Genomic DNA, 13,452 nt, shown 5'->3' with positions numbered 1-13,452 from the left:
AGACAGAGCTACAAAAGACAGTGATAGCATCACGTACACTTGATATATATATTAGTGTGTGCTTGATAGTGGTCATCGACAAGGGGCTAGGTGGACCATATTATTTGATGTAGAACGATGTCCATTAGCTCGTAAGCAATGTAAACATCATCAAACTTTTCCCTCTCTGGTGGTAGCATAATGTCCGTTAACTCAATAAATATATTTTCACTCATATGTTTCATTTTTTTTAAATATTCGTATCAAACACATTCTTATATGTAACACTTAAAACCGAGTTCAAGTACATTATCATGACCCATGTGCCGAAGAAGCTTGATTTCGGCCAAATACATTACCAATATTTTTCTTGTTGCAACATCTTCCTTTGCCTTAAAATAGGCCAAATTTTGTTATTAATTCATGTACTATGTGTAAGTTATTAATTTAATCCATGTATTTTTTTGAATTAGTCAATTTCAGAATTATTTTCTTTGAATTTTAAAATTTCAATCCTGATCCAAACTGAAGAAACTGAATTTGTTTAGCTTAAATATTCTATTAGTCCTCTACTATGCGTAAAATAATAGATTTAGTCCATATTCTTCAATTAAATCATTCTTGTATTTTTTTGAATTTTGAAATTTTAGTCTTAACCTAAATTACAACAAAAATTTTCTATTTCTTAAATATTATTTAGTAAGCATTTTATTATATGTATAACATTATAACAGTTTATTATCTTCAAATAATACTCACAAAATTTTGCACCACTTTAGTCAATAATTTTAATGAGTATCATTTGGAGTCAAAATTGAAATTTTAAAATTCAAATAGTATGCAAAAATAAATCCATAATTTACTGCTAATATGGGTCTAAAAGCAGAATTTGACTTAATACAAATTCAATTGTTTCCATTTAAATTAAGACTGAAAATTACAAAATTCAAACACTACAGAGACAAAAAAAAAAGAAGACCTAAATGCATAGACTAAATTTATGAATTATACATAATACAAAGAATAATAGCAAAATTTATTGTTTTTTTTTTCTAAATTATTTTCAGTTCAAAATTCAAATAATCCATTTAAATATGTAGGCTGAAATAGAATAGGCTGCCTTTCTCAATATTTTTATGAAAATTATTTTTAAAATGTTTGGTTTAAAATTTAAGAGTTTAATATTGTAGTCAAAAGTGTTTTTTAAAAATAAAAGATATGACGTTTTAAAATAAAGATATGCATTTAAATAAAGTTCAAATTCGTTAATATTATAAATTTTAAAAATTGTAACTCATTACTAATATTTTAATATATAAAATATAAATTTTAAATATTTGTAAGCAATTTATATTAATTATTTTTAAAATTTAATGGACATATAATTTATATTTTTTAAATATTTTTTAAATATAATTGTTATAAATTTAAATATATAATGTTATATATTTGAAATAAATTATAATAGAATAGCATACTGTATATGAAATATAAATATATATTTTTTGAAAGATAAAAATAAATATTATATAAGATACTTTAGATTATAAATAAAGATTAAAAATGGCATTTGATTATTATTTGACTTTTGAACTTTTAAATTATACAGTTTTTTTTATCTAAACTTTTTTGTAACTTTATATAACGATTTTATAATTTTTTTTACTTAATATAACACGTTCATATTATTTTATTTTGAATATATTATAAAAAACAATCAAACAATTAGACTACTGATTTCAGTTTTTGAATTCCAATTTCGTAAAGAAAGAATACCCATGATGCGAAAGATTTGCTGATCACCTCTATCGACCTTTCCTGCAGCACAAAGGCATTTTCCCATCCCCATCCTCTGCCCCCCATGCCACCAGACCCAACAACAAGACATTCAACATCCTCTCCGCAACCGCCCGTGAATAATGGATTACTAAAAGAAAAGTTACATCAAATGAGGCTTGTCTATGACTCACCTTCGACAACCCAACATACCTTGGAACGTTGCGGTCAGTACAAAATGACGTTATCTTTGACAAACTGACTATCAACTTTATGCACTTTACATCCACTAACCTTCCGATTTCTAACGTGCAAACTGTTGGTGTTTGATGGCAACCACCAAGAGAAGGTTGGGCAAAGCTCAACACCGACAGTTCAGCCGTTAAGAATACAGAGTTGGCACCATTATTCGTGACTCTAATGAATGATGGATCAGACAAGTTTACCAACGCATCCCAAAAGCCACGAGTATTGAAGCTAAATTATGAGGATTAAGAGATAGACTTGAACTTGCCAATAGTCTAAACATTAGAAAATTAGAGACTGAATTGAACGCCACTGCTATTGTAAGTCTTATGACTAAAGATGGTTGCTCTAACCCACTTCTTGCTACTCTTTCTCTGATTGCAGGATGCTCTTATAGAAACTCGACCAAAGTTCTATCAAGGGAAGACAATAGATGTGCTGCTGCATTTGCTAGGATGGGCAGTAGTCTTTTGTTTTTATCTCTTTTTGGACAGTAATATACATGAGAATATACACAAAACACTAAGGAATACACAGATTGTTGGCTCTAGTTATTCAGCTAATAAAAACTGAAAATAAAGAGAGACACTGATGCATGGGAAATTAAAAAAAGAAATAGGCTTCAATCAAATGCAGAGAGACTTGAGTTTTAGTTTTTGGTTAATTCGATAATAATTGATACACGTATCTTTATTCATATTTAAAAAAGACAAGGAAAAAAAAAAGGAGTAAATAAAATTGGATAAGAAGAGTGTTGGATTGTTTTTACAACAACAATGGAGGAATTACAACATACCTGATTTCATGATGTGGGAACTAATGCCAATATCTGATTCCTAATAATTCCCATACATTTCTGTATCTCTGTGTAAATCGGTAGATTTTGTGAACAACATGGCTTCAAACTTGTAACTGCTGAATCTAGCACCTCTGCAACATCTCCTGGTGGGAACTGTCTTTCTGTACATTTCTGCAATTTTTTCAGGGAGGTGTGAGATAACCGGAATCAGATTTTATGATCCACAAGCAATTTAGCCTTTATACTATAGAAGATACATCGTTAATGGAGAACATCTAAATACCAAGGAGTCATTGAGATAATTACCTGTATCATGAGCAAGGTGGCTACACATTGCGAAATAAGGTCTGAAGGGATTTTAAGTTCATCTTGGTCTGACAAATTTTGCAGCTTCATCTCAGGTATATGACTAGTTGCAAATGGATATGATGAACAAGCAGTCAGATTATCATGACTACGGACAGAGTCTACTGGGGCCGCAGACCTCGGAGCAGGTGCACTAAACTCATTCAATGAAAGCTGGTTATTTACAAAATCTATTGCATCCTCAATCCTCTCAATGTTTTTCCCCCCTTTTCTCAAAGATGACATAGCCTGAGATGGTAATTTATGTTTAATCAGAATTACAAAACAATCTAAAGTGGCTACAAGAACACTGCTATGTTTAATCATAACCATCTTCAAGGCAAAATCAGCCACATCTTTGAATTCTGCCTCAAAATACCAAATTAAGCTCGAGATTTAGTTCCAAGCAAATATGCTTCTCAGGACATTCGAATATCAAGATTTTTATCAAGTTTTCACAAACATGTGATGAACATGTCATCCCAAAAATGAAATTAAAATATTCCACTAAAATAGAGGTAAGCTCTACCACCAAAATTATGTACACATTTATAGAATTTACATTGTTAAGTAATGCTATCTCATATGGTTTAGCTCGAGGATTGCTGCGGCAAAAGGTTTAGACTCAAGCACAGTTGATATATAACAGTGCAATCATCAATGCCTTGTTTTACCTTTAAGGCTGCATCAACCATTGATCGAGCTTTCCTTCTTGAACTTTCAACAATTTCAGCTACATGGGATACAGATTCTTGGACATGATGCATAGGATCAAAAGAGCTCAACTGAGAGCCTTGCTCACCAATTTTACCCGAGGGATTCAGCAGCTTACCCGAGGAGGTCCCTTGATATGTATTCCGTTGCCTCAAGCACAACAGAGCAGAAGAAACCTGCAAAAGGAAGAAAAAAGTTAGGATATAATGGTAAATGACAATAGCGTAGAGATAAAGCAAGATGGCTTATTGGCATCCCATGCCTGTTCATTGACTTCATTCAACTGTAAGAGAACAGCAGCATATTGCTTCTTGAAAGAATCTGAATCCTTTATATGGTTGTCTCCACCTTTCTGGTTTTCCAACACCTCATCATTCATACGTCGCAGTTCAGACACAATGGCCTCCTGCAAATGCTAACACAACCTTAAGCACACTTCTCTGACATTATTTAACAAAATGATTTGAACAAGATTCTATGTCAGCCTCATATAAACACAATAGACGTGGAGAATAAACCATACAACACAACAATGAGAATCACAATACTGATGCCCCAATGCCGCAAAAAAATCACCAAGTATGGAGGTAAGATAGGATAAAAGTAACATTTTATTAAAAGGGTAGAAATAACAAGGAACAAAGAATGTTCATGTATTAAAAGTATGCAACATACAACAGGCACTGCACAAGTTTCTATAAGAACTTGAGTTAAAAAATAGGGAGGGGGAAAGAATGATTTGCCAGCAGATTAATGCATAACAGCTAATATGAACCTTTTTATCAAGAGCACGAGTCAACTGAGAAAGTGCTTCAACATCAGCTTCTCTTGCCTGAACCAGCGACACAGCAGAAGGCTGAGAATTTATTGCTTGTGTATAAACAGTTTCGGTAGGCCCAATTTTAAGTTGTAAATTAGGACTTGATGAATCAACCTGGCCAAAGAAATTTATCATTATACTAGGTAACAGTTATTCTGATTCAATACCGCTTCCTAAATCAAAACTTTCAGCTAATACTCCAATATGAAAGTGATTTACCTTGAATTGATTTTATTTTATATGCATGAATTACATCTATTTTTCAGTCATAACTTACCTTAACTGGCTGTGATAAATTGCCAACACTGAAAGTTGATGGGGAAGTACGAGATGGACTATTGGCATTCTCCAAGTTATCACATTGCATAAACTTGATGTTCTCTTCCATCTTGCTTTCTTTTGACTGCCCATTCATTTTGAGCTCATTGTAGTTCTCAACAAATTTACGGATGGCAGCATTTTGTCTTGAAAGGGAAGCAGGCAAATTTTCCATTGGGTTTAAAGGCATACAATCAACATCCTGCAATGAAAAGTGAATATATCACTTGTAAAAGTTGGTACGAAAGGACAAAAGTAAAATAAGAACAAGCTAAGTAAATTTAGTAGATGGCAGAGAATTATGTTAAACACAAATAATCAAGCAGAGAATTATGTTAAACACAAATAATCAAGCAGATATGAGTACATCCACTTGTATATTTAGAGAGAAAAAATCTAAGGAACCTCCTAAAGCCTTAGCCTGTCGTTAACCATCAGACTGAGACATTAATGACAACAATCTACATCAGCAGTTGAGTGAAATGAACATGCAGCCATCATATATAACATAAAAAGTTACCATAACAAATTCCACTCCTAGCTCAGGGCTGTCAAACTGAATCCGGTATCTACTATAGTCAACAGTTAACACACTTCCATCATGAATCTCTCTAGTTTTTGGATGAACAGCAATGACACGTTGTCCAACCGATAGAGGTCGAGCTAAATCAGTTGGAAGTCCTTCACCAATACCGGCACGGAGTTCAGCATAATGCCTTCTAACCGACTCCCGGTATTGATTAAGCTTCTCCCTTTCTTCCTTTAAAATTGCTCAGAAAACCGCCGTGGTTTGCCAAGGGAACTGCATCAAGGTGACATTGTATAAGTAGAGCACCAAAACCTAAGACCTTATAAAGATTCCAAAGTAGAAAGCTATACCTCCTTATTACACCCCATTCAACACGAGTTAATCTAGGAATATGACCTAATCCTACATGATCCAAATACTCCACAAACTCCCTTTTAGCGAACCATGGATAATCAATTGTACTATAGAACCATTCAAAGGCACACCATCTCCGTGCTTGGTATGAACAAAGGAAGTTACAAAGCTTTTCCTGTCATACAGAATATACACATACATGAAGGGAGGAAAAACCCAATATATAGAAACTCAAGTTCTCAGTAGTTGAAGTAGAAAGTGTTACCTTCAGATCCAGTGCTCCATCATGGAATAATGTAACTGGCCCACTAATTTTTCCCTTTACAACATTATCAGAGGACTTTGTACCCTTCCTAATTGCTGGTTCCCGCACATCCGTCTTTCGCTTACTCCTGATTTTTGTCGGTAGGTTGACCTGGTTAACAGATGAAACCTGTATAGTAGATGGAGCTGAATTGTTCAAGTCCCTTCCTTGATCAGTACTGGAGGAGGCATGCTCTGGAGGTCTCACAAATTTCCCTTGCTTTGGATGTCCAACATTATTAGACAGTTTACCTTTACTCAGAAGATTCTTTACCTCACCAGAAGCCTAAAAAATGCACATAAAAATAGCAATGTCAACAAACAGTAATAAGTGATGAAGGGAAGGACATGAACTTAAAGCTTATAAATTTAAGAATTTTGCAATGTAAACAAATTGTTGAATATTTAACTTACAAAAAAAAACCCTCAAATGCGATGGACAAAAGAGGAGGGGGGGGGACAAAATTACCAACGGGATAAACATCTATACCAACATAGACGCCCTTGGCTGACCCATAACTGAATTGAACATTAAAACTGAGTTGATCATTTACTTATTTCCTATATTTAGATCTAAAACAGACTTTCTTCCTGCATGGTCTCCGTAGTCAACTCAAAACTTTACCTACTAATTTACTTCAAATTTATGTCCCTACTATCTTTACTTTTATTCAATAATAATAAATTTACTTAATATTTTTCATAGCACTCTTATAAAATTAATTGTTATATTCCTTTCTCTGTTTGTCATTCAAACTCAAGCTGTAGCTGCCACGTAAACATGCACCCACTTCATACAGTTAAATACATGTAATCTCAGAATTAAGAACACACTTAATTAGTAAAATGCCCATCAAACATTCTGAAAAAGAGAAGTATCTTAAGATTTCATCATATCAATTAGGGAACTGAAATGAGATTTTACATTAAAATTTTAACTTTGTTTATAAAAACACAAAAAAGAGCAATCTTAAATCTTTGAAGCTAAACAAGTGAAAAATACAAACCTCAATGTTTGGAGATTCACCCAACTGAGAAACAGCGTCAGTTTCATCTTTTGGTATCTGCAACTAGAGAGTAAGTTGCATATGGTCATTGTCTCATGTTATAAACCCACTGAGTTTTTTTCTTCCCCAGAATAGAACCAATAGGAAATTAAAGGATTTACCAACAGGGAAAAAAAAAAGAAAAAAGAAGCAAACAGATAGCATCAACTCTTACTTTATAAGGTGAGGATTTCTGTCTCCTTTTCCTCATTCCAACATTAGCCGGATGTGCCTCCTTTGCTTCAGGATTAGCACGAACATCATGACCAAAAAGTTTTCCATGTCTAGATGCCTTGGAGGCAGAGCCTTTAGCTCCTGGAACAAGATGATTTCCTTTCAGTTTAGTCTTCTCAACTTCATTTTTCTCTTCCTTATACTGCACAGATGACTCTGACACAGGAAAAAAAAAAGGTGGAATGTTACATGTTGTACATAATTCCATCCAAACATAGAGATCTTTAATGGTTGTGAGTCATCAAGAAGGATTTATGGTGGTAGTTCAATGGGGTACAAATGAAATGTTAAAAATTAGAATAGGTTTATCTTTTTCTAAGATTGCAGGCTTGCCCTTAACGAAATGATTATCTGGAGAATGAAAATGCCATTTGAAGATCTTACTTATGTCACACCTATAATTCAGGAGGGGAAAAAATGGGGCATAAGATACTGCTTACAAATGACCCAAAATATTTTGATCATTCAAACCCTTCTAAAATTTCTCTTGCAGGTATAATTTAATTTCATGACTCATTACTCACTTCAATTCAGATCTAAGTATGACAGAAAGCTGAATCTGTCAAAATTAAGGTGGCAACTAAGGCGTATTACATAGACAAAACTTGCAAACTTGGTAGCAGTTAACTATAAAGGTTGTCACATGCATAGCAATGATGGAACAAGGTGATACATAGCAAATTCAATCTAATGCTTGGCGTTTCATTGGATGCATTATTTTCAGAGATTTGGCTAAACAACAAGATAGGCAATTATTTAACAAGGCATTAATGTCAAATCCTATCCTGATTATGCATCTGACAAAGCTCATGCACCTTAAGGATTAATAGAAATGATAAGTATGACAAAGAAAAAACAAGCCAGCTCATATAACAGTAAATCCTATAACAATACGATGCATCTTACCGGTGTCAGCAGTCTCCGGCATCATCAAGGACAGATCTGCTAGAGTTTGCAGGGCATCGAAGGCAGTGCCTTCAACTACAAGATAAATAAATAAGATTCAAACACAATTCATGACACAAGACATAGACAAAGTTCCTCAGATTAAAGTAAATAGTAAGGTTAAAGTCAAAGCTCACTCAAATCAATTCACAAAGAGAAAATGGGAAAGAAAAGGTCAAGCATGATTTACAATCTAACAAGATTTTGAAAAGATTATCTTTGAATATTGCAAGGAAATCAAGGTGGAACTGGAAGCAGAAAAAGTTTTCTAAGAAACAGGAATTTGGGTAAATTATTTTTCTGAAAAGAAGAAAGGAAAAATTCAATTACCAGATAACATAGGTACAAAAAGCATAACCATACTTAAAACAAGTAAGCAATAACCAAAAAATAATGTATCCAAGATCATAGGATTACCTTGGATACAGTAACATTTGTGAATAAAAGCTGCAAACCAGAGGGAAAAAGAAAAGGAATAGAGAACAGGGGAAGAAGACTTTCTTAGAGGCAAATACCATCATACCTCCTTCAAACAACACCTTTTTACTTCTTTTTCTTGGACCCTTGATGGAGGCTCTAGAAGTTTTAGCATCTTCAACCTCACAATCAAAGTTTCCCTTGAACTCACATAATTGTTGTCCTTCTTCTGTCCCACTACAGGCTTCTTTTGTGTCTTCCTGATGGTTTACACTTTCCTCAATCTCTGGCTTCCTTCTGTAGTATCTTTTCCCCTTCTGTTGAACTTCAACGGTACCAGTGCCTTCTATATTCCTTGAATAGTTTTTGTCTTTAGCATAATCTGCATTATCTGCTTCAGTGCTTCCTAAGCTTAATTCACAAGCATCCTCATCCACTTCACTACCGTGAATCTTGGCACTAGTAGTTTCTGAGTCAGCATTCTGAAAAAAGAAATCAAGTAAATTCTGAATGTAAGAAAGTAGTGACAAGAGCATTGTGAATATCAAATATAGACATATTACCATCCTTTCACTGTTGATGACAGGTGAAGGCGTCTCTGCTTTTCTATTTGGTGTTCTAGAAACTTGGGGAGAGCCACCTCTTTGTGATGCCTCCGTCAATGCTAGTGCTACCTCATGAGCAACATCATCATCAACTGCATCCACCTTTAGTTTCATGCCCTGCCTAATAGGTGAAAAATACCTTTCCCCTTTGTTTTTGTCATGAGAAAAAGAAATAGGAACACGAGGAGTCCTTTTTCCGACAGCACGGGGCCTACTTTCTGAAATGATTGAAGAAAACAAGTAAAAACTACAGGGACAAAACAAATGCAACAGCCTACTATTAAGAGCTTAAATTTCAATATTTATATCCATAGCTGAATAAGGTTGAGCTTTCCTAGACTAGCTTAATTTCTACTAATAAACCCAAAATGTGAATACCACCTCAAACCCCCAATGTATATGTAGAACATTTATACGTAGCAAGACAAGACAGAGAGTGAAACAGAGATCTTACCAGAGCGTCTCCTCTTCAACAATGACAGGCAACCTGAATTAGCTGAAGGAAATTGCAAAAGATCTGGAAGCGGCTTATCTGAACTTTTAGAAGGTTGATCTCGAATTTTTCCCCTGCTACGCTTCTGAGGTTTCCTAGAAATTCCCATGCCCTCATTGCTCTCTTGTTCACTGTCACTTCCTCCCTGCCATCTCACAGTCCAATAACCTCAGTTCCATAAAAGCCATGTATAAAAGGTGTACATTAAAGATTAGACGTCCTAGATGCATCCATACTCCATTAATAGAATCCAAAACACCACACCATAATGATACCTCAGAAATAATCCAATCAACTTAAGAACTAGACAAGCATATCTTTGGACAATAAGGTACTATTGCTATGGCACAAGGTGACTGACAAAGGATTAAATAATCTAAGTTGCAGAATATAAGTGCAAATCTCAGATCAAGGTAAAATTCTAAAGAATCATACCAGATTAAATTAGACACTCACCATAACAGAATAATGATCCGTCATCATTGCTATGAGCCCAACCACAGAAGCAGTGCCCTCAGGAAGAGATAAGTAGGCCTGAAAACATGGTAACATTCTCTATTCTTGAGTTTAACTTAAAAACACCCAAGTACCTTCTTGATATTGTCAGTCACACATGATTATGGTGAAAATACCATCCCTTCATTAGCAAATGATAATAATATGATTAAGATATATTTAAGAAAAAAAGGTGTCAAATATGATATATAACTACAGTATTTGTGTCACAAGAGAAAGCTTACTGATGATGGCTAGATGGCAACATGGAAAAACTTATGCAACTCAAATGTCTCATACTTGAGAGCTAAAAAGGGAAAGAAAGAAATTCGTATTGCTGAAAAGGGTACAGGCATAAAGCATAGAAGTTCCACCAAATAAAGAAAAAAAGTTATCATATGTATTATGATACTAAAACAATGCTTACCCTGTTCATAGTGTAAAGAGCTTCAACCATTTCCACAGACCGATTACGTATCATAGGAGACACCTAGAAACCCATAAGTAGCAAAATCAGAAACAATATAACCACAACAACCAAAAGCCAGATGTCCCGACAACATGACCATAAAAGCAACTATACTAAAGTAGATTTTCCAATTTTATAATATATAGAAAATTAGAGTAGCAATGCCTACAACATGTTCCATCTAAACAAAACTTAATCACAAGTCCAAGACCAATAAAGAAACCCAGTACATTAATCACAACTAACCTTCTTCCAATCTTTTCCATACTTACGATATGCTTCATAGAAACGTTCAAGCTCTTCCTTAGTCCATTGAGGCCCTAACATGTCAGATAGCTTCCTTTTCTGCACATTATACATTAGCGTTATAAAAATAATTGATTCCAGAATAAAAATTTTCATTATGTGTAGAAAGATCCCAAGACAATAATAAAGAACTAATATTAACATGAATCAAAGGAAACATTTTTCTTTTATTTCCCGTTTGGCACTTGGCTAGAAAGTTATGGTGATTTTCTGAATTTCTAAATCCCATAATAGCCATGCTACCAGAATCTATAGACACTAGACAAAACGGAAATTTTGAACTGCAAACCTCACAGCTGCAACTCTTAAATTTCTGGTCAGTGCCTGATTCTTTTACGAACATCACTTCATAGTTCATGCTTGATATCATTTTAACCCATCAACTCAGTCAAACCCTTTTTGTACTCAAAACCTATTTGAGGTTTGCTACCATATAAGCTTAAACCAAGACATATAAAGGGTGAAAACCCATCAAGGTAGGCGGTAATGAAAGAATAGTTAGGGGAATAAATAAACTAAATTTAAAACAGATTACAAAAGGTATAAACAACAAAAAAAATCCCAAGAACAGTATGTAGTCAAGAAATGTGATCAAACAACAAAAAGGGATGAGCAATAGATGTTACCCATATAACCTAATGAAATGAAAGACTTGAAATTAAACAGATAAATACATCAAAACTAAAAATACTTGAAAAACTAATCAAGAACTCACCCGTTTCCCACTTCTCTTAGCACTACTATCTCCATCTTTACTAGAAGCAACCTCGTTAACATAAGAAAACTTCTTATTTACACTCTTAGATTTCCTAGATGGAGCCATGAGGAACTTCCTCAATTACCTGAAACATACTCAAAATCGGAACAACAAATTAGTGAGTCAATTTCTAGAGTTGATATGCAAATTTCACCTCAAACATTCTTTTTTCTCCATAAAAGAAGAATAAAAAGAGAAGGAAAAAAAATAGAGAAATCTTAAATAAAATATTCAACTTGAATTTCAAATTTAATCTCATAAAAATTTCATTTCTACTTCTAGCTCTAAAAAGAATAAAAAAACAAAAAACCAAGCTTTGTCAAAAGAATCCATAATCTACAAAAGTCAAATTTATTAAACAACAAAATTACAGAAAAAGGAAATAGCAGAGATCAGGTCAGCCATGTTTACTAATCAAAGTAAACACCGAGATTAACTGATGTTTGGTTCATAGGTTGCCGAGAAAGCAAAAGAAAAGAAAAGAAAAAACACTGAAAAAAAGAAGAAAAATTTGCAGTTCAAAAACAAAAAGTTTTCACTAGTAACACACACACACAAATAAAGAAAAGCTCACTCAATTTAGTGTCGAATTACTTTAATTCAAACGCCAAAAAAATTTAAAAAAAAAAGAAATTGCTTCTCTAGAAAAACCGAATCGAGAAGAAGAAATCGAAGTAAATAAAAATAATTTCAAAAAAAATAAACGGAAACGAAAAAAGCTTACCAAGTACCGATCGAGAACATTGAGGAAAAAGAATTAGAAGAAGAAGATGAAGAAGCGATCAAGTAAAACGCGAGCATCTTCTACGATGAGCAATTATTTTTTCTGTTATTTTCTTAATTTTGAGCTTTTTTATTGGATTGTTGAAGATTGAAAATGGTAGGAGATAAAGAAGAAAATGGGAGAATTTAGGGATATAACCGCGAAACTTTAAAATAAAAATTAAAAAAATAAAATAAAATAAATTGAATATTGCTAAATAAAAACCTCTTCTTCTTTTTTCTGTCACCGGTTTTTTTCTTTTAAATTTCTGAATTTTACTTTTTTTATGATTATGATATTATGATATGTTTTAATCTAGACCGTTGAAAAGTATTTATCAGCAAATATTTGTAGTAAGTTTTATTTTTTTATTTTTTATTTCTAATATAAAAATGAAATTTAAAAGCCTTTGTAGTAAATTAGTTACTTTTAACTTACATTAGGACTTAATTGTCAAGATGCTATAGATATTTATAAGTTTGATTTCAATTTTTAATATTTATATTTATCTTTTTTTTTAAAATTAAAGATTTGTTTATTTTATTTTTTATTGAATTTTTTTTTTGGGATTAATACCCAAATCATACACGAACTTTGACACAATTTACAATTCTATATATCAATTTTCTGTTAAATCATATATAAATTCATTACATGACATTTTATTAGGTTAGAAAACGAACAAGCAAATTTAAATTATTTTCACCTAAATTAAAAAAATAAATCCACTTGGGAAAAG

At 33.1% G+C, this 13,452-nt stretch overlaps 1 protein-coding gene across 1 annotated transcript; it reads right to left on the bottom strand.

The window, feature by feature from the left end:
• Window positions 1–2,622: 2,622 nt before the first annotated feature.
• Window positions 2,623–12,856, bottom strand: LOC121214484 (protein ALWAYS EARLY 3-like). The gene is given in 21 exon segments (XM_041088196.1): window positions 2,623–2,971; window positions 3,107–3,394; window positions 3,820–4,035; window positions 4,122–4,265; window positions 4,635–4,793; window positions 4,957–5,199; window positions 5,518–5,762; window positions 5,765–5,799; window positions 5,877–6,055; window positions 6,146–6,469; window positions 7,191–7,253; window positions 7,405–7,619; window positions 8,370–8,444; window positions 8,932–9,307; window positions 9,389–9,648; window positions 9,885–10,068; window positions 10,380–10,457; window positions 10,846–10,908; window positions 11,134–11,232; window positions 11,909–12,035; window positions 12,675–12,856. Coding segments are annotated over 20 exon segments (3,522 nt in total). The 5' UTR covers window positions 12,017–12,035; window positions 12,675–12,856; the 3' UTR covers window positions 2,623–2,803.
• Window positions 12,857–13,452: the final 596 nt, after the last annotated feature.

This window comes from Gossypium hirsutum, chromosome D02, assembly GCF_007990345.1.
Source record: "Gossypium hirsutum isolate 1008001.06 chromosome D02, Gossypium_hirsutum_v2.1, whole genome shotgun sequence".
NCBI lineage: Eukaryota > Viridiplantae > Streptophyta > Magnoliopsida > Malvales > Malvaceae > Gossypium > Gossypium hirsutum.
Note: the sequence above shows the minus strand (reverse complement) of the source record. Positions and strands in the feature narration are given on the sequence as shown.